Consider the following 18,847-nt stretch of genomic DNA (forward strand, 5'->3'; position numbering starts at 1 on the left):
ACAATTTGTTTGTTAAAGGAAGAACTCTGGAAAAGTATGATGTGTAACTATAATATTTATTTATTATTATTAAAAAATAGAATGGAAGACTAATTTTTGACCTTGTACAATAATTATTAAAACTACAGTCAACTGTTGAGAGCAGTTTGGAGATATCAGTATTAACAAGAACATCAAACCTGTGAATGTTCTTCTTAATTTGGTAGGTAACCTGAAAATTTTATAAGTTTCGATCATTTAAGTTTCTAACAAGTGAGAAGTAAAATAATTTTAGAATAAATATTTCTGTTAGTTTTTAGTATTTCTATAAATAAAACCCAACATTTTGAAAGCTTTATCAATAATGGAATCAATGCTTAGCCCGAATAAAAGTTTTGGAAATATGTTAAATTATATTTACTATAATGAATCTTAAACTTAAAAAAAAAATGATGTATACAATACAATAAATTATTATAGTTGCTAAATAAGTGCTCGTCAATCTACCTAATTGATTTTGTATCTTTAATATATGTGGCATCATAGATATAAATATGGAATGACAAACCGAGATAAATTATGATTTTTATATAATAAAAAATAAGCCTTTTATTCCTTTTATTAGTAATATAATTTGAGTACAGTAAATTATTTTCTACATTGTCAAGCTAACTAATCAACTAGTTATTAAATCAATATCATATTATAATTTAAGCATATAACATTAATATAAAACAAAACATAAATTAAAAATAACAATTTTTATGTTAGGAATAAATTTATTTTCTGATACATTTACTTTATAAAATGTGTTCAATTTTAATATACAAATTAAGATAATATTATAATATAATAAAAACAATAATTTGTAGACAGTTAAAGAAAATGTTAAGTGTAGAGCATTTAATTTTTTTTAATAATATGAAAATATAAATGTAATTCAGAGTAGGTAGTTCAAACATTCTTATTAGAGTACACTGGTAATTAACCTGGAGGCTGACTTTTATAAACATTGTAATATGTAGATTTATACTTAATTTCAATTTACATGAAATAAATGTTTTTCAAATGCCAATATTCATCATTTCAATATTATATGTTGAATATATTTTAGCATGAATAAAAGTTAAGGAATCATTAAGTTAAATAATTATTATAATAAATCTTAAACTGAAAGAAACAAAATTATGTGTACCAAACACAACATAGTTACTAAATAAATACAATCTAGTTGATTTTATACTCATTATTTATATGGAATCATCAATAAAATGGAATGGGCAAATGGCAAATCGAGATACATAATGATTTTTATATAATAAAAAATAAGCCTTTTATTCCTTTTATAATATAATATTTAGATTATATTTTACATTGCCAAGCTAGTTAATAAATTAGTTATTAAATTAATAACGTATTATAAATAGCACATAACATTAATATACAACAAATCATAAATAAAAGATAACAATTTTTATATCTGGGATAAATTTATTTTCTGATAGGTACATTTACTTTATAAAATTTGTTCAATTTTAATATACATATTAATTATTATTAGTGTGATAGAATAAAAATAATAATTCCTATACAGAAATAGAAAATTTTAAGTGAAGGGCATTTAATCTTTTTAATTCAATATTTAAAAAATGTATAATATTATAGTGTAAAATAAATTTTTGTTACAATGTTTAATATTAAAATTAAGTAATAAAATATAAAAACTATACTTTAGGATATTCAATCTCTAGAAGTTTGGAACAAAAATATTATAATAACAATTTATGAGTAAAAACTTAAACTAATAATATGTAAATACTAAAAACAACAAAAATGTAAAGTAATAAAATTATTTTATATTGTAACAATGCATTAGAACAAAAAAACCAGTATTTGGGAGCATTCCTGCGCTACCAAGTACTACTACTATGTCATAAAAATTGGCTATCAGTTATATAAAAAGCAGTGGCGGTCAATTAATATATGTTATATATGTTTTGGTGACACCCCCCTTAAAAAAAATCCTAGACACTACTGATTACTGTACAGATTATCCAAGTCATCAAATAAATGACAGGAAAACACATTTAATTTATCATAAAGTTCACTGATAACAACTTTTCCACTTTTTAGAAATTAATTAAACCCTTAGAATTTAGATTTTTAAATTTTCAAATGTTAATAATATGAAGTGAAAAAATTAATATAAAAATGTAAGGAAGTTGTTTTGAAGTAAATTTTATAGCACATTCAAATATTTTTTCAGAAATGTTAATGGATTAATAGATTAGTTGATACTTTTGACCAAAAAAGAAGACAAAACAATTATTAATATTAATTTTTGTGTAATACGTTAATTAATTTAATCGCTCCGTTATTTCTTTTTCACACAGTCACACACCTTAATGATGGGATTGGTGTTGAATCCCCTAAATGGAGAGTAAAATGTAATTTGTACCATAATTAATACAGAAAATAGATCATGTTGAATAATGTTAAGTTTACAATACTAAGGAAATATTTAATAATAAATATTATAAATAGGTACTTATAATACTAGGTACATAACTAAAAATAAATTATAATGTCTTCTCTATATAAATAGGAACACTAAATAAGTAATTAGAGTGAAAAGAATCTAATTGAATTTTATATTCTATGAAGAAGTCATTATCCACAGAATAATATTCAAATGTATCATTTTTAAAGACCATAGCTTTATCAACATTAAAAGCGCACATTGTAGTAGCACCATCATATGCTATATTAAAAGATTTTAACTTCTTGGTCAACTCGTACATTGGACAGTAGCTGTGTAAGTTAATAATACACATTTTGTCGTAAGCTGCAAGAATACCATAAGAAAAATTTGTAATACTAATAACATATTATGTTTTATGGTTTTCAATGAAAACGTAAAACTTACTAAGCATATAAACAGTGTCGTTATAACAAGTTGCACAAATAACTACTTCACTTAAATTTATTATGCGTCTTCTCCACTTATAAGCATTTTGATCATTTCCAATAGGACTTAGATCATACCATGATGGTTCATTGTCTTTAGTTACTATCGCTAAATGACCTTTATACTCCAAACAAACATAAAATTGTCTATCCACTCTTTTTTGAAAATATTGGCAAGAACTCATATGAACTTTAACAAGTGTATCATTATCTAAAACAAATAAATTATAAAAATTATTAAATTTAACACCACATTATATTAGTTTATAGCTTACATTTATCTATTGAAAAGAGTTCAATATTTCGATTTGGCAATCGGTGCTTCGTAAGACCTCCCATTAAGTACAAATGATCACCAACAAAATGGCCAACTCCGTGGCGCCTACTGGATGGAGTAAAACTAAAAAAAAAATGAAATGAAACATTATTTATATCAGCTATTTTTAAAACTTATAATTACTCTTTCAATCTCTTCCATTCTTCTGAAAGTAAATTATACTTCCATCCTTCCTTATTCCATGATCCTCTTCCATATGCAATTTCTCCAGCCATCACATAAACTTCTAAGCCTATAAAAATTTAACAAATACCATGTATACTCAGTATAATTAGTATAAATTATTTTTGTTACCTTTAACAATCACATGATATCCAGTTGTATCAAGAGGCAATGGATCCAATCTAATAAACTTTGTAAACTGCATAGAAGCCCAATCCCACCGATACACAAACGAATAACCATCCAATTCATTTTTAACAGCACACAAACCAAAAGGAATATTTCTTATTGGTCTAAGAAATAACCCCATAGTCATAGGGTCTTGTACAGGCTCTCTTGTACAATCCATATAGGGAATCATGATATTTTGTAAATTCAAATTATTAGTTTTTGAAATACAATATTCCAATTGTTCTTTATTCATAGATTTAAAACGCACACAACTAACAATCATTTCATACTCGATATCGTAATTATTATTTACTAAACACCAATCAACAATCAAATCAAACACATCTTGTTCATTATCAACATTTAAACTATTGTTATTCAACAATGTTTGTAAATCTACTTTCCTTAGTTTTAAGAAACCAAATTTATTTTGAGCCAATACTTTTTTAAAATAATACAAAATATAAGCTTGGGATTTCTCTAGTAGATTCTTAATTCCAAGCTTAGAAACCGTTGAAAACACATTAACCGCATAAATTGTAAACAGATATTTCTCTCGGACAATTTTAATACATTCAGCAATAATGAAAGGAAATTGAAGAAACTGTGATACTTCCAGTATAGTAAGTAAATCATCTAAATCATCAAAAATTACTTTTTTATGTTTCAAACTGTTAATGACACTCACAAAACCTTTATGGCTTATTTCCTGAAATTACAAAATGGATTTTATAATTAATAAATTTGCTGAACATTTAAAGATATTACTATAGTCGAGCTCACAAAAAAATGAGCGCTGGTGGCCAATAGGTGGAGCTGAAATATTGTCGGCACCAGAAGTTCCCAGTATTGTACTAATTGTTTAATACCACAACCAATTAATATTTTGTAGAGTTCATAATATTCACTAAACCTTCATTTATTTTTTCAGCTGTAGTGCAAAAAACGAATAAATAAATTACAAACATTCAACAGTTTTAAAAAGTGTGCTAATTTACTTTGATACTCACTAATTTATAAATATCACTGGGAATGCTGTAGTTAGCGCTCACTTTTGATGAGCCCGACTATAATAAATTTATTTTAAATACCAAACAGTTTTTAATCACAAATATTGAGCCAATAGTAAAACAATAAGCTCATGATTGAACCAAACAGCATAATATAATATAATCAAGGATAAATTATGTTATGTTATGCAATTATGCACCAGTGCGAACTTCAGATTTATTGAAAAAAATTATGTGCATTAGTAGTTAGTACCTATATAGTTTTATACAATATAGTACATTATACTGTAACAGGTATAATAAAAATATTAATTGGAAATATAAATTAATTTTGTTCGTAAACCAAATTAATATAACTTTTAGATTTTGAACGGAGCGGTATATATTGATACAAATTGTATATTTGTATAATATATTGATTTGTACATTTTGTACACTTTTTATCGTAGAAAAAATGCTCTGATCATCAACTTTGAAAGAGCTTTCTGGTAAAATTGAATCTAGTTGGTACATTTGGGAGGTCAAAATTGAAAATTCTAAGTACTTTTTAAAATAATAAGGAAAAATATAAAAATATGAACATTTTAATATTATTATTAAAATAATTGTTTTGTAACCTTGGTTAAGTATTTATATTCAATGGTAATATGGTATTACTAATATAGCATTATAATTAATATATGATAAAATATACTTCGTAATATAGGCTGACTTACGTCTCAGCTCGGAATCATTTATTAAATTCAAGTTAAACATATCCACTACAGTGACCTACTCAATAAAAGGGTATAATAGAGTGGTTACAAATTGCCTGCTTTTTATTTTATTTAGCACTAGTCGAAATTAATAACTAAAATGTTGGGTATATGATTAATCACTGTTACAATTACAATATGGCATTAGTATATTTTCAGAGGTCCTGCAAGACGTACAAATATATTATTATACAATAAATAATATACCTCTTGAAAAAGTAAGTACTCACAAAAAAAAATATACTTGGAAAGTCAATAAATTAAAAGGCAATCATAAAATGTGTATGGGCAGTTAATTGTTAAATTACAGAATACTGAGCATACCTCTCACCACCTTTGTTCATAAGCACTAAATAACAAAGAAAAATAAATTTTGATTATTGATAACTCTATAGATACCTTTATATGTATTTTTTGTTCTGATTGAGATTCTAAAAAGTTTCCATTAAACATAGCTTCAAAATATGCACTATGTTGCGTTAAAAACAATTTATTAAATGTGTCGTTGACATTATTATCAAAATGAATTGTTACAAGCTGGTCATCAGTATTTTCCACTTCCATATTCATCATTATTACTAACTAAAACAAATAAATAATTATATAAAATAAATATTTTTTTTTTTTGATTAATTATTATAGTATATAATATAGAAAAGGTCTTAATATTTATCATCACTCGGGAACGGATTTAGGTATTGGAATAAACTATTTGAAATTTTATGAGAATTTTCCCCAAAATAGATCATTTATAACTATTTGTTTTTTGTATATTTCAATGTTTTATTCTGGTTTAATACATATTTGTCATTTTATAGTGCATATTTTTATCTATAGTGTATATTTTTGTTCATCTTATATTATTGCGCTCACGGTCACATAAATTTATCATTTATCAAATTACTTATGAATAATAATATAGACTATTGTCTCTCATATACTATACTTATAACGATAAAATTACAACTGGTCGTCAAAGATAAGGCAACTCATGATCACCCAGTACAATAGTGTAAAATATGAATATTTTATGAAAATAAATCTGTTCCCTAATCATTACTCTAAAAGTCTAAAATATGTACCTATGTCCATAGTAAATTTCTAAATTAAAAAAAAAAATTAATTGATATGAAAATAATATTTTAAAAGGTCTTATATTGGTACTAGGCTTCTATAATAATTATTCCATTAACAATAATTGTTATTGTAATATCGACAATATTTTATTAAAACCCTCAAAAAATCAAAAACCAACTTTTAAGTATCAAAATTTTCAAAAAAATTAGTAGAATAATCTGTTATAGCCCTTTTAATAAAATTAATTTAAAACATGAGTATGTAAAAAGGGTGTTCTTTACACCAATATTATATTTTGTAAGACAATTTTTAAATTACAGTATTTCTAATTTAAATTTGTTAATTTCAATACAATTATAATAAATGTTACTGTTATAACTTATAAATATTATCGAAACATCAATTGGTCCCATCACAGCTGATAAGTATTATTCTGTTATCACAGAAGTTTCCGCTTAATATAATAATATTTTATGATCAGATTTATTAAAAAAAACTTGTGAAAAAACTAAATACATAAAGGGGTTTTACGACTAAAATATTTTCAATTATATGGGTTATTTACACCATTTCAACATAACACAGTCAATATTATGCATGATAATATAGTAGGTAATAATTATTATAAATGAAATAATAAAGAAATCTTGTCATATAAATTATTGGAACTGCTGAACGTACATTAAAGTATGTTATGCGTTAATTAAACGGAAATTTAATTTTAAATAGGGTACCTAGTCAAATAAATTCCCATATTATATTATACATTTGGTAGTAGGTAGGTAGGTAATATATGACGTGTAAATCAACTAAATTAATAAAGAAAATATGTTTCCGTATTTATCGCTGAATAATCGACAAAACTGTGGTGGTTCCAGGGACGTCTACCATTCAGCCACCACAACCCCAAACTTCATCCACGAGTGTTGCAGTAGGTATCTGAATACTTACATTCAAAATTTAGCACAGTCCACAACGGATAATTAAACGATAAAATTGCACCGCTACGTTTTCAACAATATTGTTAGCTTGGATCCTTCTCTTTCATGTGGACACTCCGTTAATTTCGAAATGACAGACGTAGTCTAGAAGCTGGTAACAACGACTGGAAACTGGTAACAATGGCTGAAACAGTGCACAAACGTCAAATCACGTGCCAATATGGCCACACATCAGATGCGACCAGGACGAGCAGCGCCCCCCCCCCCAAAAAAAAAAATCAGTGGCCGGGCGTACCCAGGTTATACTAAGTACTTACGTTCTAGACTCAGATTAGCGGTACAGTCCACACGACGGATTGTCCAACGATCGACCAGCAATGCAACATGCGGCGATTTTTCTTTCGAGGCACAACGTGGGTACTCGCCGTTTGTCAGATCACAGGACGGGTGAAATGCCTTTAACGTGGGCACTACGTTGAATTCGACGAGCGACGCGGACTGGAAGCTGGTAAAAACGGCTGAAAACTGTGCACAAACGTCAAAACACGTACCAATATGGCCGCTTACCAGCTACGACCGGAACGAGCAGCAACAGTCGCACAGATGCATACCCACTGTACACAGCTCTTACCTTTACCGTAGGTGGAGGTTGACTTCGACAACGACGGCCGGTGTGGACTTGAAACTGGCGACAACGGTACACAGACGTCCAATTACAAGACGATATTATGCCAATATGCCCAAGCGGCTACGACCAAGACAAACAACAGCAACGACGACGATCGAACAGACGTAGAGACTACAGACGCATAAGCAGTACACATACACACACACGTCTGAATGGTGGCTGAGGGTTGAGCTGGTGCCGGCTACATCGAATACAACAGTATGCCAGTATGGGTACTACACCGGTATAGTGTATTAGTATAAACACTACAACAGACGCAAATCAGTTGGACATCTCGAATGTGCGCATGCGGCTCAACAGAAATATATATGCGCATAAAACGACCACCGGAACAGTGACTGATTGTTTACAGTGTTCAAACCTGAAATCAGTGTGGACGGCTGTAAACGGTGTTCGAGCGCTTCGCATTGTTATATTGTTATTTTGTTCGTTTGTTTACGTCTGTCCGTGGTGTTGTTCTATGGTAATACCACAGATTATATATACGAATGAGCGCGGTAAAAAGATTAAAAATGTGTTTTTTTATCGTCTCTGTCATCACTGCTGGCCTGTTGTGGTTGTTGTTCTTGTTGGTGGGCCAAAATGTGATAATAATATGATATTGTGAACGATAACAACTGCAGCGCTGATAAGTGATAACCGATGTCGGAGACTGGTTGGCGCCTGGCTGAATCGTGCATTCGTGCTATTCAAAGATTAGGTGAAAAAATAAAAATTGAGAAAATAATATTATTGCATATTATTATGATATTAAAATATTAAATAAATCCCGCAGTTGACCAGTTAGTGGTTAATCTACTCGTACGGCCTTGTATGTCATAACTATCATGAACGCCAAGCTTAAATCAAACAACAATGTTCTCATAATCGGCTCCTCGAGGATAATTAGTACCGTACTACTGTGGTGTGTGAACCCTTCACGGCTTACGACATTGTGACATCGTAGAATCTGATACTTTGTATCTATCATTCCACGTATTTTCTATTCTAAACTCAGTCAGAAACGGCAAATTCAGCTCGTCTACCATGTACGGACGATTTCGACTCGCTGTACAAAACTGTACTTGCTGAAATAATTTAATTTCTTCGATAGGTAGGTAACTTTTTGACAATATTGTTCAAACGCCACTGATGGGGTGACAACGTTTCAAACCCTGGCACTATTTTATTCATAGACAGTAATAAAATAAAATAACATGCTTATTATATAACTATTTTTTTTTTTATTGATTTGAAACTTTAGCAGCAGTTGCGTATCTTGGATTTTTCATGGGAGATATAAAGATTTTAATAGACATACCTATTCAGTATACACATATTGTATTTTGACACCATATACCCCCCTCCTGTTCAGCAGCTAAGACAATTAGTTTTTACAAATTTTTATATAAGGTTTATTATATAAGTCATAAAAACATACATATCGTATACATTAAATCACATTATGGTTGAACTCTGGCTTTTGGGGCCGGTATTTTCATTTTTTAATATATTTATAATTTATATTTATGTGCATAGGAAAAATATTATTTCTAAATTTGCTTGTCCAACCCAGTTTTTTTTAAGGAAGGAGATAAGGTCACCTTATAATATGTCTTTCCCTATGGATTCATATAAGTTTGGGTTGATTTTACGTCTTGGTATCTGCATTCCGGAAAAATGTGTCTTAATGTCATTGTCACACATGAAATGCAGGTGGTCATGTCTTTGTTTCCCATTAGGTAAAAGTGTGTTAAACGGGTGTGGCTGATTCTCAATTTATTGATAATTGTTTCTATATTTCTAGATATTCCATTAGACGCCTTGTTAATTTATTTAGTTTTGTTGTTTAATTCAACCAACTGTTTTACTTATTGAGTGTACATGTTAAAGTTGTTTCTTTAATGTCTAAAATAGTGGATTTTTTAATAACTACAGTGGTTTGTGCACTTATCATTTATCATTCAACACATTCAATTAACGGAAAAAGAAATATTAGGTTCACACGTTGATATCTGAAAGAATAAATAAAGGGAAATTTACTTTGATGTTATCCTGATAAATTCTTCGGTTACCAGTTATAATAGATTGGTTCTGTGACACATTGTAGGATTACTTGTAACTCTTCTTGCCAGAAAGTATTTGTTTAATGAAATAGTAAGTAGTTGGATATAAAAATATTTTCCTTAAAAATATTCTCCAGTCTTTTACAAAGATTTCCTTACATCAGAATAGTATAATGTTTACTCATATAACTTAAACTTAATTCATTGTATTCGGTAAATATAGTTCTATTTACTATAGAGTTTGTTGTTTTCACATATTTTTAAATTCACCAAAAAGTTTTACAAAAGAGACCCATAAAAATGTAACACTTCACTGTGTACACTGTACACCCAATTACTTTGTTGGTACAATATCTCTAAAATATGTATAATATTATTAATATTAGAAAATGTAATAAGTACTATTCAATTTACCTATCTGATTCTAAATATTTAATGAATTTTGTCATAAATATTCTAAACACTGTTGATTAAAATGAATGAATAAATTACTATAGGTAGTTATCTAACAATAATACAAAAAACAATACAATACTGTATTAAAACATAAATATTTAATTTTGTTCTCAAAAAGCAATAACATTTAAAATATTGCAATAACAACTTTATTATAATTAACAACGATAATAATTATGTTTAAATATGACATTATAATATTATATTATCAGCATAATCATCTTTATTCTTTAAGCTATATGTATGTAAAGAAGGGTATTATACCTTCTTAATAAATAGATGGTTCGAATTCTTCTATGATAAACATAGAAACACTAAAAAATAATTGTAGTGTTGTTAAAGAAAATAATGCTTTTTATATGAGGCAATGACACCAATAATTTATAAAGCACATAAATATTAAATTTTCTATTTTTTTGTATTATATACTCTAAAATATTATAATCTACAACAATACAATGAATACAATAATATAAAATTACTTGTATTGGTAAACTAAGTTACAACTGATATTTTATCATGTTTTATTAATCCGAACCTAAATCTATATTTATAGCTTGTGTAAATATAGGTACACGCATGAAAAAATGAATCTTATATTTTTTCAAATAGAACTTTGAGCTTTTAGTTTTTACCATAACTTTGTCGATTTTTATTATCATCAATACTGATGCAGATTTTTATTTTTAAAATTATGCAACCAATGTATCAAGTTTTTTCTCTGCTTCGGCAAAAACAGCCTCGGCACTTTGTTCGGCCGATATTATAACTACTTTAGACTTGTACGCTTCTATAATAGGATCGTTATTGTCGTGGAACGTCTGCAACCGCTTTTTAATTGTTTCCATATTGTCGTCTGACCGACCACTGGTCTCAGCTCGTTTGAGCAATCTTTGCACCATCGTCTCGTCTTTGGATTCCAAGTACAATACCATGTCTACAGGTTTTATCTATAAGAAGCAAAACACTTAAAATAGTAATTTTCCGTAATTTATCCCAACAAAACCTATATAATTTAAAAGTTTGTATTAAAAATGTTAATACTTTTTTAAAATGATTAAGTGAAATTATTAAAAACCGTATTCAAAATTATTAAAAATATTTTTTATTCTACATTCCAAAATCTTATACAGGTACTTATTAAAACTTCCTGTTTTCAAACACAAAAATATAACGATTATATTATATTATTTTGTGTAGAAAATAGGTATGTTGTAAGTTGTTGCTATCATAAATCTCATTAAACTAAGTTTTTTCATTTAATATAACTTATTATAATTACGCCTTATTTAAAATGAACAAACTACGTACCAATGATAATTTAAAATAGTGTAGTTTTTTATTCTTGTGCCTTGCGTGTTGTTAAAAATAGACAGTTAGTAAACTTTACTGTGGCATTCTTTTTAAATACCTATACCTACATAACTGTCGTCTGTCTGTACCTCACTACCTCCTACCCATCTGTATAAAAAAAATACCTACTTGTTTAAATCATATTTATATTATAGTGTACCTACCTAGTACAGTAGTACCTATATAGTATAATATACTATTACAATTTACAGTATTACTATATATAGTAAGGCGCGTAGCCAGGGGCAGTTGTAGTGACACCCCACGACAGTGTCTTATAATTTATAAAGGTATAAAATATTCATCATAAACCGTGATGCACATATTATAACGAAATATATAGAACGATAACACTAATGTAAAGCAGGGACCTAGCTTCTCATTACACCACAGGTTATTGATTTTTAAAAAAAAATTTGAATTTCTTTCATATTTAATAATATAGCTATAGGTACCTATATCATTTATATTTACTTTTACACTTAGGATTACACTTTTATACTATGGATGAAGCCACAGCGTATCAAATTAAAACAAAAAACGTTGCCGATATAGCGACGAGTCACTGAATTAGGTGGTCGATTGCACATGCGCAACGCGACTTCTCGAATATTTATCCATAGATACAATATGTATCTATGGATAATTGGTATAATAGCCTATGTTTTTCTTCGAGGTCCCATCATATATTTCTATACCCAAAATTCATCAAAATAGATTCAGCGGTTTAGGCGTGAATACATAACAGACAGACTGACTTTCACATTTATAAATTATAATATAAGCATGGATTGTAAAAAATTCGAAAAAAATGCAATTAATATGACTCGGGACCGGAACAAATAAAAACACAAGGAAAATATTTCTGTATATTGCCCTATTATAAAATATAAATAGGTATAGATATTATATAGACAAGTAAATAGTATAACTAATTTTGCATTTATAGTTCAGTAAAACAATGAATATATCATAATTCTCAATATATACCTATGCTATATTAGATATGTATGGGTAAGATAATCATATCAAAATTAATGTTGATGTGTAAATCTATATGAGTTTTTGGAAATTACGTTTTACCCGTAAGACGTAAAAGCAAATCTAAGTATAACAAAGTTAAAATTTTTACTTGGCAATTGGATCAAAACTATATTTAATCTATCAAAACTCTCGGTCAGTTTTATTGTTTAAAAAAACTAATCGGAACCTTTTTACTTTAAGAATAATAGTACCTATATAAATATTCAATACTTAATATAATTTACCGCAGTTTCGAATTCCTCTCCTTGTTTCTTCTCACGTGGATAACCATCGATCAGGAAACCTTTAGATGTTGCTACTTTGCTTTTGATCTTCTCGTTGAGTAACTCCATGACAACAGACTGAAACACACATTCGTAAATTTATGACACTGCTGAGTGCTGAATATAAATTTGTTAAGGTAGCAAGGTAGGTTTACACGTAAACACGTTCATAGTTAAGCTGCGCAAACTGATTGTTATAGAAACCGTACCGTGGGAACTAGGGCTCCTTCTTTCATAATCTTCACCAATTCTTGGCCACGTTCTGATCCTGTGTTCACTTCATCCCTCAGCAAATCACCAGTCGAAATGTGAGTAAACCCGTATTTGGCAACAATCTTATCACAAAGGGTACCCTTGCCGCTACCGGGTCCACCTGTTTAATTTAATACACATATCAATGACATATAGTTCAAATATTTTGTTATTTCGTCTTACCAAGTATCCAGACGGTTGGTAGAGTGATTTCACACATATTCGTTTATATTGATTGCAACTGTTGAAAAAAATACAAAGTTAAAAATACATTTTTAACTTTGAAAAAATTTGTGTTTGAGTGTACATATCATTTAATTGAAGAGTTTAAGCAATAACAGACAACAGTACTAAGTGTTATTACCATGATCACCCTTGGAATTTTAAATATATTTAAATAGTATATTTTTAAATTCTTGATATTTTTTTGTGTTCCTTAAAGAGTGTCCCGTGCAGATACAAACTTCTGTTTTTCAAATGAGAACCCCCACCCTCTTTTCAACAGTAAATTATTCAGTGGATACTTTTTCTGAGTAATTTGACGTATCAGAAATTCGTACGAGTAGTTCTTGAGTTATTTAACTTAGGGTTCTAAGGATAAAAGCTCCATGGTAATGGGTTTATATTTTTTGGTGACTATGGCGGTTTGAAAATTTTAGTCATTAATATTAATCTATAAACTTTAACAATTTGTAAAAATCACCCAAGTATAATAAATACAAGTTCCAATATTACGTCCATTTTATATTTATGTAATACCATTTTTAAGGAACTATTATTCTTAGCGCAAACATTTTAATTACAAAGAAACTGCTCATTCGAATTTTGAATTAAGTACATCAATATCTTCAAAAAAAAGTGAAGGGGGAATGGTATCATTTAAAAAACAGAAGTTTGCATCGCCACAGGACATTCCTTAAGTAATAGGTACAAATTCAAGATTTTGAAAATTTGTCTTTTGAGTATATTAAAAAATTCTAAAAATCAGAATTTGAATAAATTTATTATTAAAGGAAAAGATGGGGGTGAGCATGCTTGGCGAATCACCCTGTATAAACAAACTACACGTCGTCCGATAAGGTCCATAAAGGTTATTAGCTTAAAACGAGTGGATAATGCAGAAGGTCATATTATTAGTTATTATTATACTACTCGTATGTTTACATGCAAAATATCTTCATGGGAACAGTATACAATTAATTAATATTAATTATGACTTTTATAAGCAAAAATACCTACATGTTAATAACACATGTTATTTTTACTAATTAATATTTTTATTAAATTTTTTGGGTAAAAATGTATTATATTGTTTGCGTAAATATTTTATAATGATTTTTAGAAAAATAGCATTTATCGTATATTAAACATAATTTGTATATCTAAAAATAAAAGGTCATAATACTTATTTTGGCTAAGTTCCAAAGGAGGTTATACTTAATAAAAAAAAATACGTAAGTCGAATTTTAAAAACTAATAAAATATAATGAAATATACTCAAATGTTAAAATAATTTACACAGAATATTATGCAAAAAAACTATTCCTAGGTAGGTATTTAAATGTATTTTCAGTAACATTGTCACAGTTTATCTGTTAGAACGTTAGGTACTGATTTATATGGATAAAATAATATAAATCATTAATAAATACTCACGGGCACCATTATATTATACAAACTACATTAGATACGTTCACATTTACATGAAATCAAAAAGATTTGACAATTTTAAAATTTTAAAATATGAATAGTTCAATAATAGCCATAGGTAATCAATAATACTATTTCTACGTTTATTTAAATAAATAAAAAACATTCGCAAAAAAATTAAAACAATATAGTACTGCAGCATAACTATATAATATTATTAATATTAACTATTATACTTGTCTCTCTAGCCATTAGACGCAATTAATTTAAATTATTGTTTAAAATGATAACTCGACTTCGTCATGTCAAATAAACGGTTTTATCTTGAAATGTTTAATGTATTCACCGAAAAATATAAATACGTATAACCTTGTATTTTGTAACATTATGGTTCAGATTGCGATTTACGGTCGTTAAGGTACATAATATTTAACACATTGCAAGCATCCGTCGTCAAGTGTTTTAAAACGTCAAGGACAAATGTGAATTAAATCAATAAAAACAAACAGAGCTCATAATAATTTGATGTTGTGCCAGTAACGGGAGACCAGAAGATAAATATGAACATAGGTTAGGTTGATGGCTAACTTCATAGTTTTATGAATGAGAATTACTATGACAAAATAAACGCAGAAGTAAATTCGTTAATGATTATTGTTTGTTGTTTAAACATTGCAGTAAGTAGACGAATTTATTAAAGTGAATTTTGTAGAAAAAATATAGATATTAACTGAAAAATTACCAAGTACGTCATGTAGGACGGACATAAGCGAGTAAACATAAATGAGATCCAATACTATGCATGGTTTTAAAATAATTTATTTTGCTCCAAATGTATATGCAACACCTAATTTTGCATAAGGTATAAGTACCTATAAAAAGGTTATTTTGATAACAATGAGATAGATAAATAAATAATAATTAATCAATATTAAATAACTATACCTATACCTCACCTTTTTAGCAAATAAATATGTGTTCCAAGGGCCAAGACTAGCAAATTGGAGCTACAACAAATGATATGTATTAATACGAGAAGCATACCTACCGACTATTTACTGTTATACTATACTATTACAGTACCTAGGTACCTACTGTTTTACTACTAAATAACACGAACGTTTATTACAGCTAGAACGGTGACACATTTATACAATCGATTTTTGACTGGACATTATTCATTGGGATAAAAAAAAAACGTGCCAGTTTAAAATCAAATTTTAATTTTGTTCCTGTGGACTATTGTTAAACATAATAGACATCAGTATTCAGTACTATTATAGGTATACCTATTCAATATTGATGTCCAGATAATTAAAGATTTATATTTTATTTGTTAATGTTTTCGCGTATGGTATAGGTATTAGGTATACGTATATTACTCAGTACTCATTGTAGTTTTAATATATTTTACTTTTTAATGTGTTCTTTTTCTGGTTGTTCATTGTATAGTTGTATAGTGTATTATAAATCATACGTGTGGGTGTGCTTCAATTGATTAAATATTATTATATTTGAGTGGTGCACGCCAACGTTATCTGCAAGTCCCTTCCACGGTTGTCACGCGGCTGTCAATAATGACCGTTTTCTATCTAAATAAAATTCTCTTCCCCTCTCCCTTGCAAGAATGGATATTATAAGAAAAAAGTGCCTACAATGTGTGCTGGACACATGTATAAAAATATATGCCTTCCAATTATTTAAGGATTATAAGACGCACGTTGATCACAGAGAACATTTCCAAACTTTCTACCTATATACATTATACATGCTTGAAAATAAGTTAGTGCCTGTGTACCTATTTACTAAAGAACTCTATTATAATAAATCCAATCCTTATATTAGAATACGCTGAGAATATATTATTTTGCAAACCGAGTACAAAAGTAATCATTATCGCAGGTGTGTGGCGATGTGGGATGCATATAGATTTCGTATAATCTACACTATAGATGACTGTAGACTATAGACACTAATATAAGACGTAATAACATTATGCATTATTATGTGTACAAGAGTAATGGTACTTACTAATATAAAATAATATATATACCTATAATTACATAATGTTGGGAAAGTTACTTTTTTTTTGGTAATTAAATTGCATAAAGAAATATCTTTTAAAAATTGTAATTGAATTATTCTTAATTTAGAGGACATAAACTTTTAATAAGTTTAATAATTTTAAACGAGGACATAACTTTTGAGTTTAAAAAGTAACTTCGTTACAATTAAAGTTACTTTTTATTTTCAAAAATTTAAGTAATGATAGTCAACAATATGAAATAATCTTTATTTAAAAACCAAAAGTTATCTAACATGCATTATTATTATTTTTTTAAACAATGCATTTTCCAAATTACTACGTATAAAAAATATTTGTTTTGTCAGAAAGTTGTACTTATATATGATAAATGTGCAGACATCATCAATTGGTTCTTACAATGTATTAAAAAAAAAAATAAAGTAGTGTGTATCTAATTTAGTAATTTTATTACAAAAAAGTAACTTGAATTACTTACTAAAAAATGTAATTAAATTACCATCAAATTACTTAAAAAGTGAAACTCGTCACTAGAGTTTAGTTATTCCCCAACACGCTTAATATATAATATGTACATAAATATATTGTCATACTCAATACTATAATTAGACAATTACCATTACTGTTAGTTATAGCCTACATACCTATCTGTGTTATTGTTTTCAATTAATTATCACAAGCAATTTATGACGTGATTTTACCTATATTACGCTATGAAAAAATATGTGTCATGCGTACGTGTGTATAATAATTTAATAATATTATGTCATACCGATAACAAAGATTACGACATAACGCGCGTATCGAGGAGGCAGTATTGAAAACCCCTTCGACACTTGACCTAACTACAATACGTTACACGCATGCGGACTTAGCATAATATTTGATGTTATTATTATTATTATTATTATAACAATCTTAAAGTACAATATAGTATTATAATATGCTATACTCACGGTGTTTATGTATACGACTGGACGGATATTATGCGAATGAGAGTCCTACACTGAGGACCGTAAAACGTCGACACGACAACATAAGTGCGCGGCCCGTGGGAGAGGGCTTTCGGCTATTATTTCGTTGGGCGGTGGCGGCGACAGCAGTGGGTTAGGTAGCGCGGCAGCTGAACCAGTGATGATAATAATATCGCGCCGTCGTGGGAGTTGCGGAGGGGGGAGCGGGGTGAGAGCGAGGAAAGGAAAACTTTTTTTTTTTGGCAATCGGCTTTGCGAAAAAATATTTTCACGGCTACACGTAGTCGCCGCCGCGATTATACTCGTATCGCAGGTCGGAAATTAAGGTCGTCTCTATTTTTACGCGGCCACCAACTGCTGTGATTATATATTATTTCCCTATACCTATATATATATTTTTTTTATTATTGTGAAAATCGTCTAGCGTGGTTTTTGTAAAGGGAAAAAAATGTACACGTATATTATTTTATACGTATCATTTTGGCTTGCACCGTCGCCAAAGGGATCCAGTCCGTATACATATATTATCTTAAATTCGCTGTATCTGAAAGATAAAATGTCTCTAATTTTTTATAATTTATTCACCCCTGAGAATAACGTATAAATATTTTATTTTATATATTTATATGTTATGTATTTGTATGCAGGTTGATTTTTTCCCCTTGGCTTTTAAGTTTTC

At 28.5% G+C, this 18,847-nt stretch overlaps 2 protein-coding genes across 3 annotated transcripts; both read right to left on the minus strand.

Annotated features, from left to right (window-relative positions):
* Positions 1-2,139: 2,139 nt before the first annotated feature.
* On the minus strand, positions 2,140-8,605 carry LOC132934700 (uncharacterized). Its single transcript, XM_061001031.1, has 9 exons — positions 8,031-8,605; positions 7,717-7,924; positions 7,410-7,583; positions 5,781-5,963; positions 3,578-4,325; positions 3,407-3,515; positions 3,222-3,346; positions 2,906-3,157; positions 2,140-2,824 (listed from the first exon to the last, which is right to left on the minus strand). The coding sequence occupies exons 4-9, from the start codon at positions 5,952-5,954 to the stop codon at positions 2,559-2,561; spliced, it is 1,674 nt and encodes a 557-aa protein (XP_060857014.1). The 5' UTR covers positions 5,955-5,963; positions 7,410-7,583; positions 7,717-7,924; positions 8,031-8,605; the 3' UTR covers positions 2,140-2,558.
* Positions 8,606-10,664: 2,059 nt separating this feature from the next.
* LOC132935975 (adenylate kinase isoenzyme 1) lies at positions 10,665-18,304 on the minus strand. Of its 2 annotated transcripts, XM_061002616.1 has the most exons (6): positions 18,151-18,262; positions 16,107-16,157; positions 13,684-13,741; positions 13,458-13,621; positions 13,210-13,326; positions 10,665-11,538 (listed from the first exon to the last, which is right to left on the minus strand). In XM_061002616.1, exons 3-6 carry the CDS (start codon positions 13,718-13,720, stop codon positions 11,281-11,283), a joined length of 576 nt encoding a protein of 191 aa, XP_060858599.1. In that variant the 5' UTR covers positions 13,721-13,741; positions 16,107-16,157; positions 18,151-18,262; the 3' UTR covers positions 10,665-11,280. The 2 variants fall into 2 exon arrangements, with proteins under 2 accessions (XP_060858599.1, XP_060858598.1); XM_061002615.1 differs by lacking the exon at positions 16,107-16,157 and having other exon boundaries at positions 18,151-18,304.
* Positions 18,305-18,847: the final 543 nt, after the last annotated feature.

Source organism: Metopolophium dirhodum, chromosome 1 (assembly GCF_019925205.1).
Source record: "Metopolophium dirhodum isolate CAU chromosome 1, ASM1992520v1, whole genome shotgun sequence".
Taxonomy (NCBI): domain Eukaryota; kingdom Metazoa; phylum Arthropoda; class Insecta; order Hemiptera; family Aphididae; genus Metopolophium; species Metopolophium dirhodum.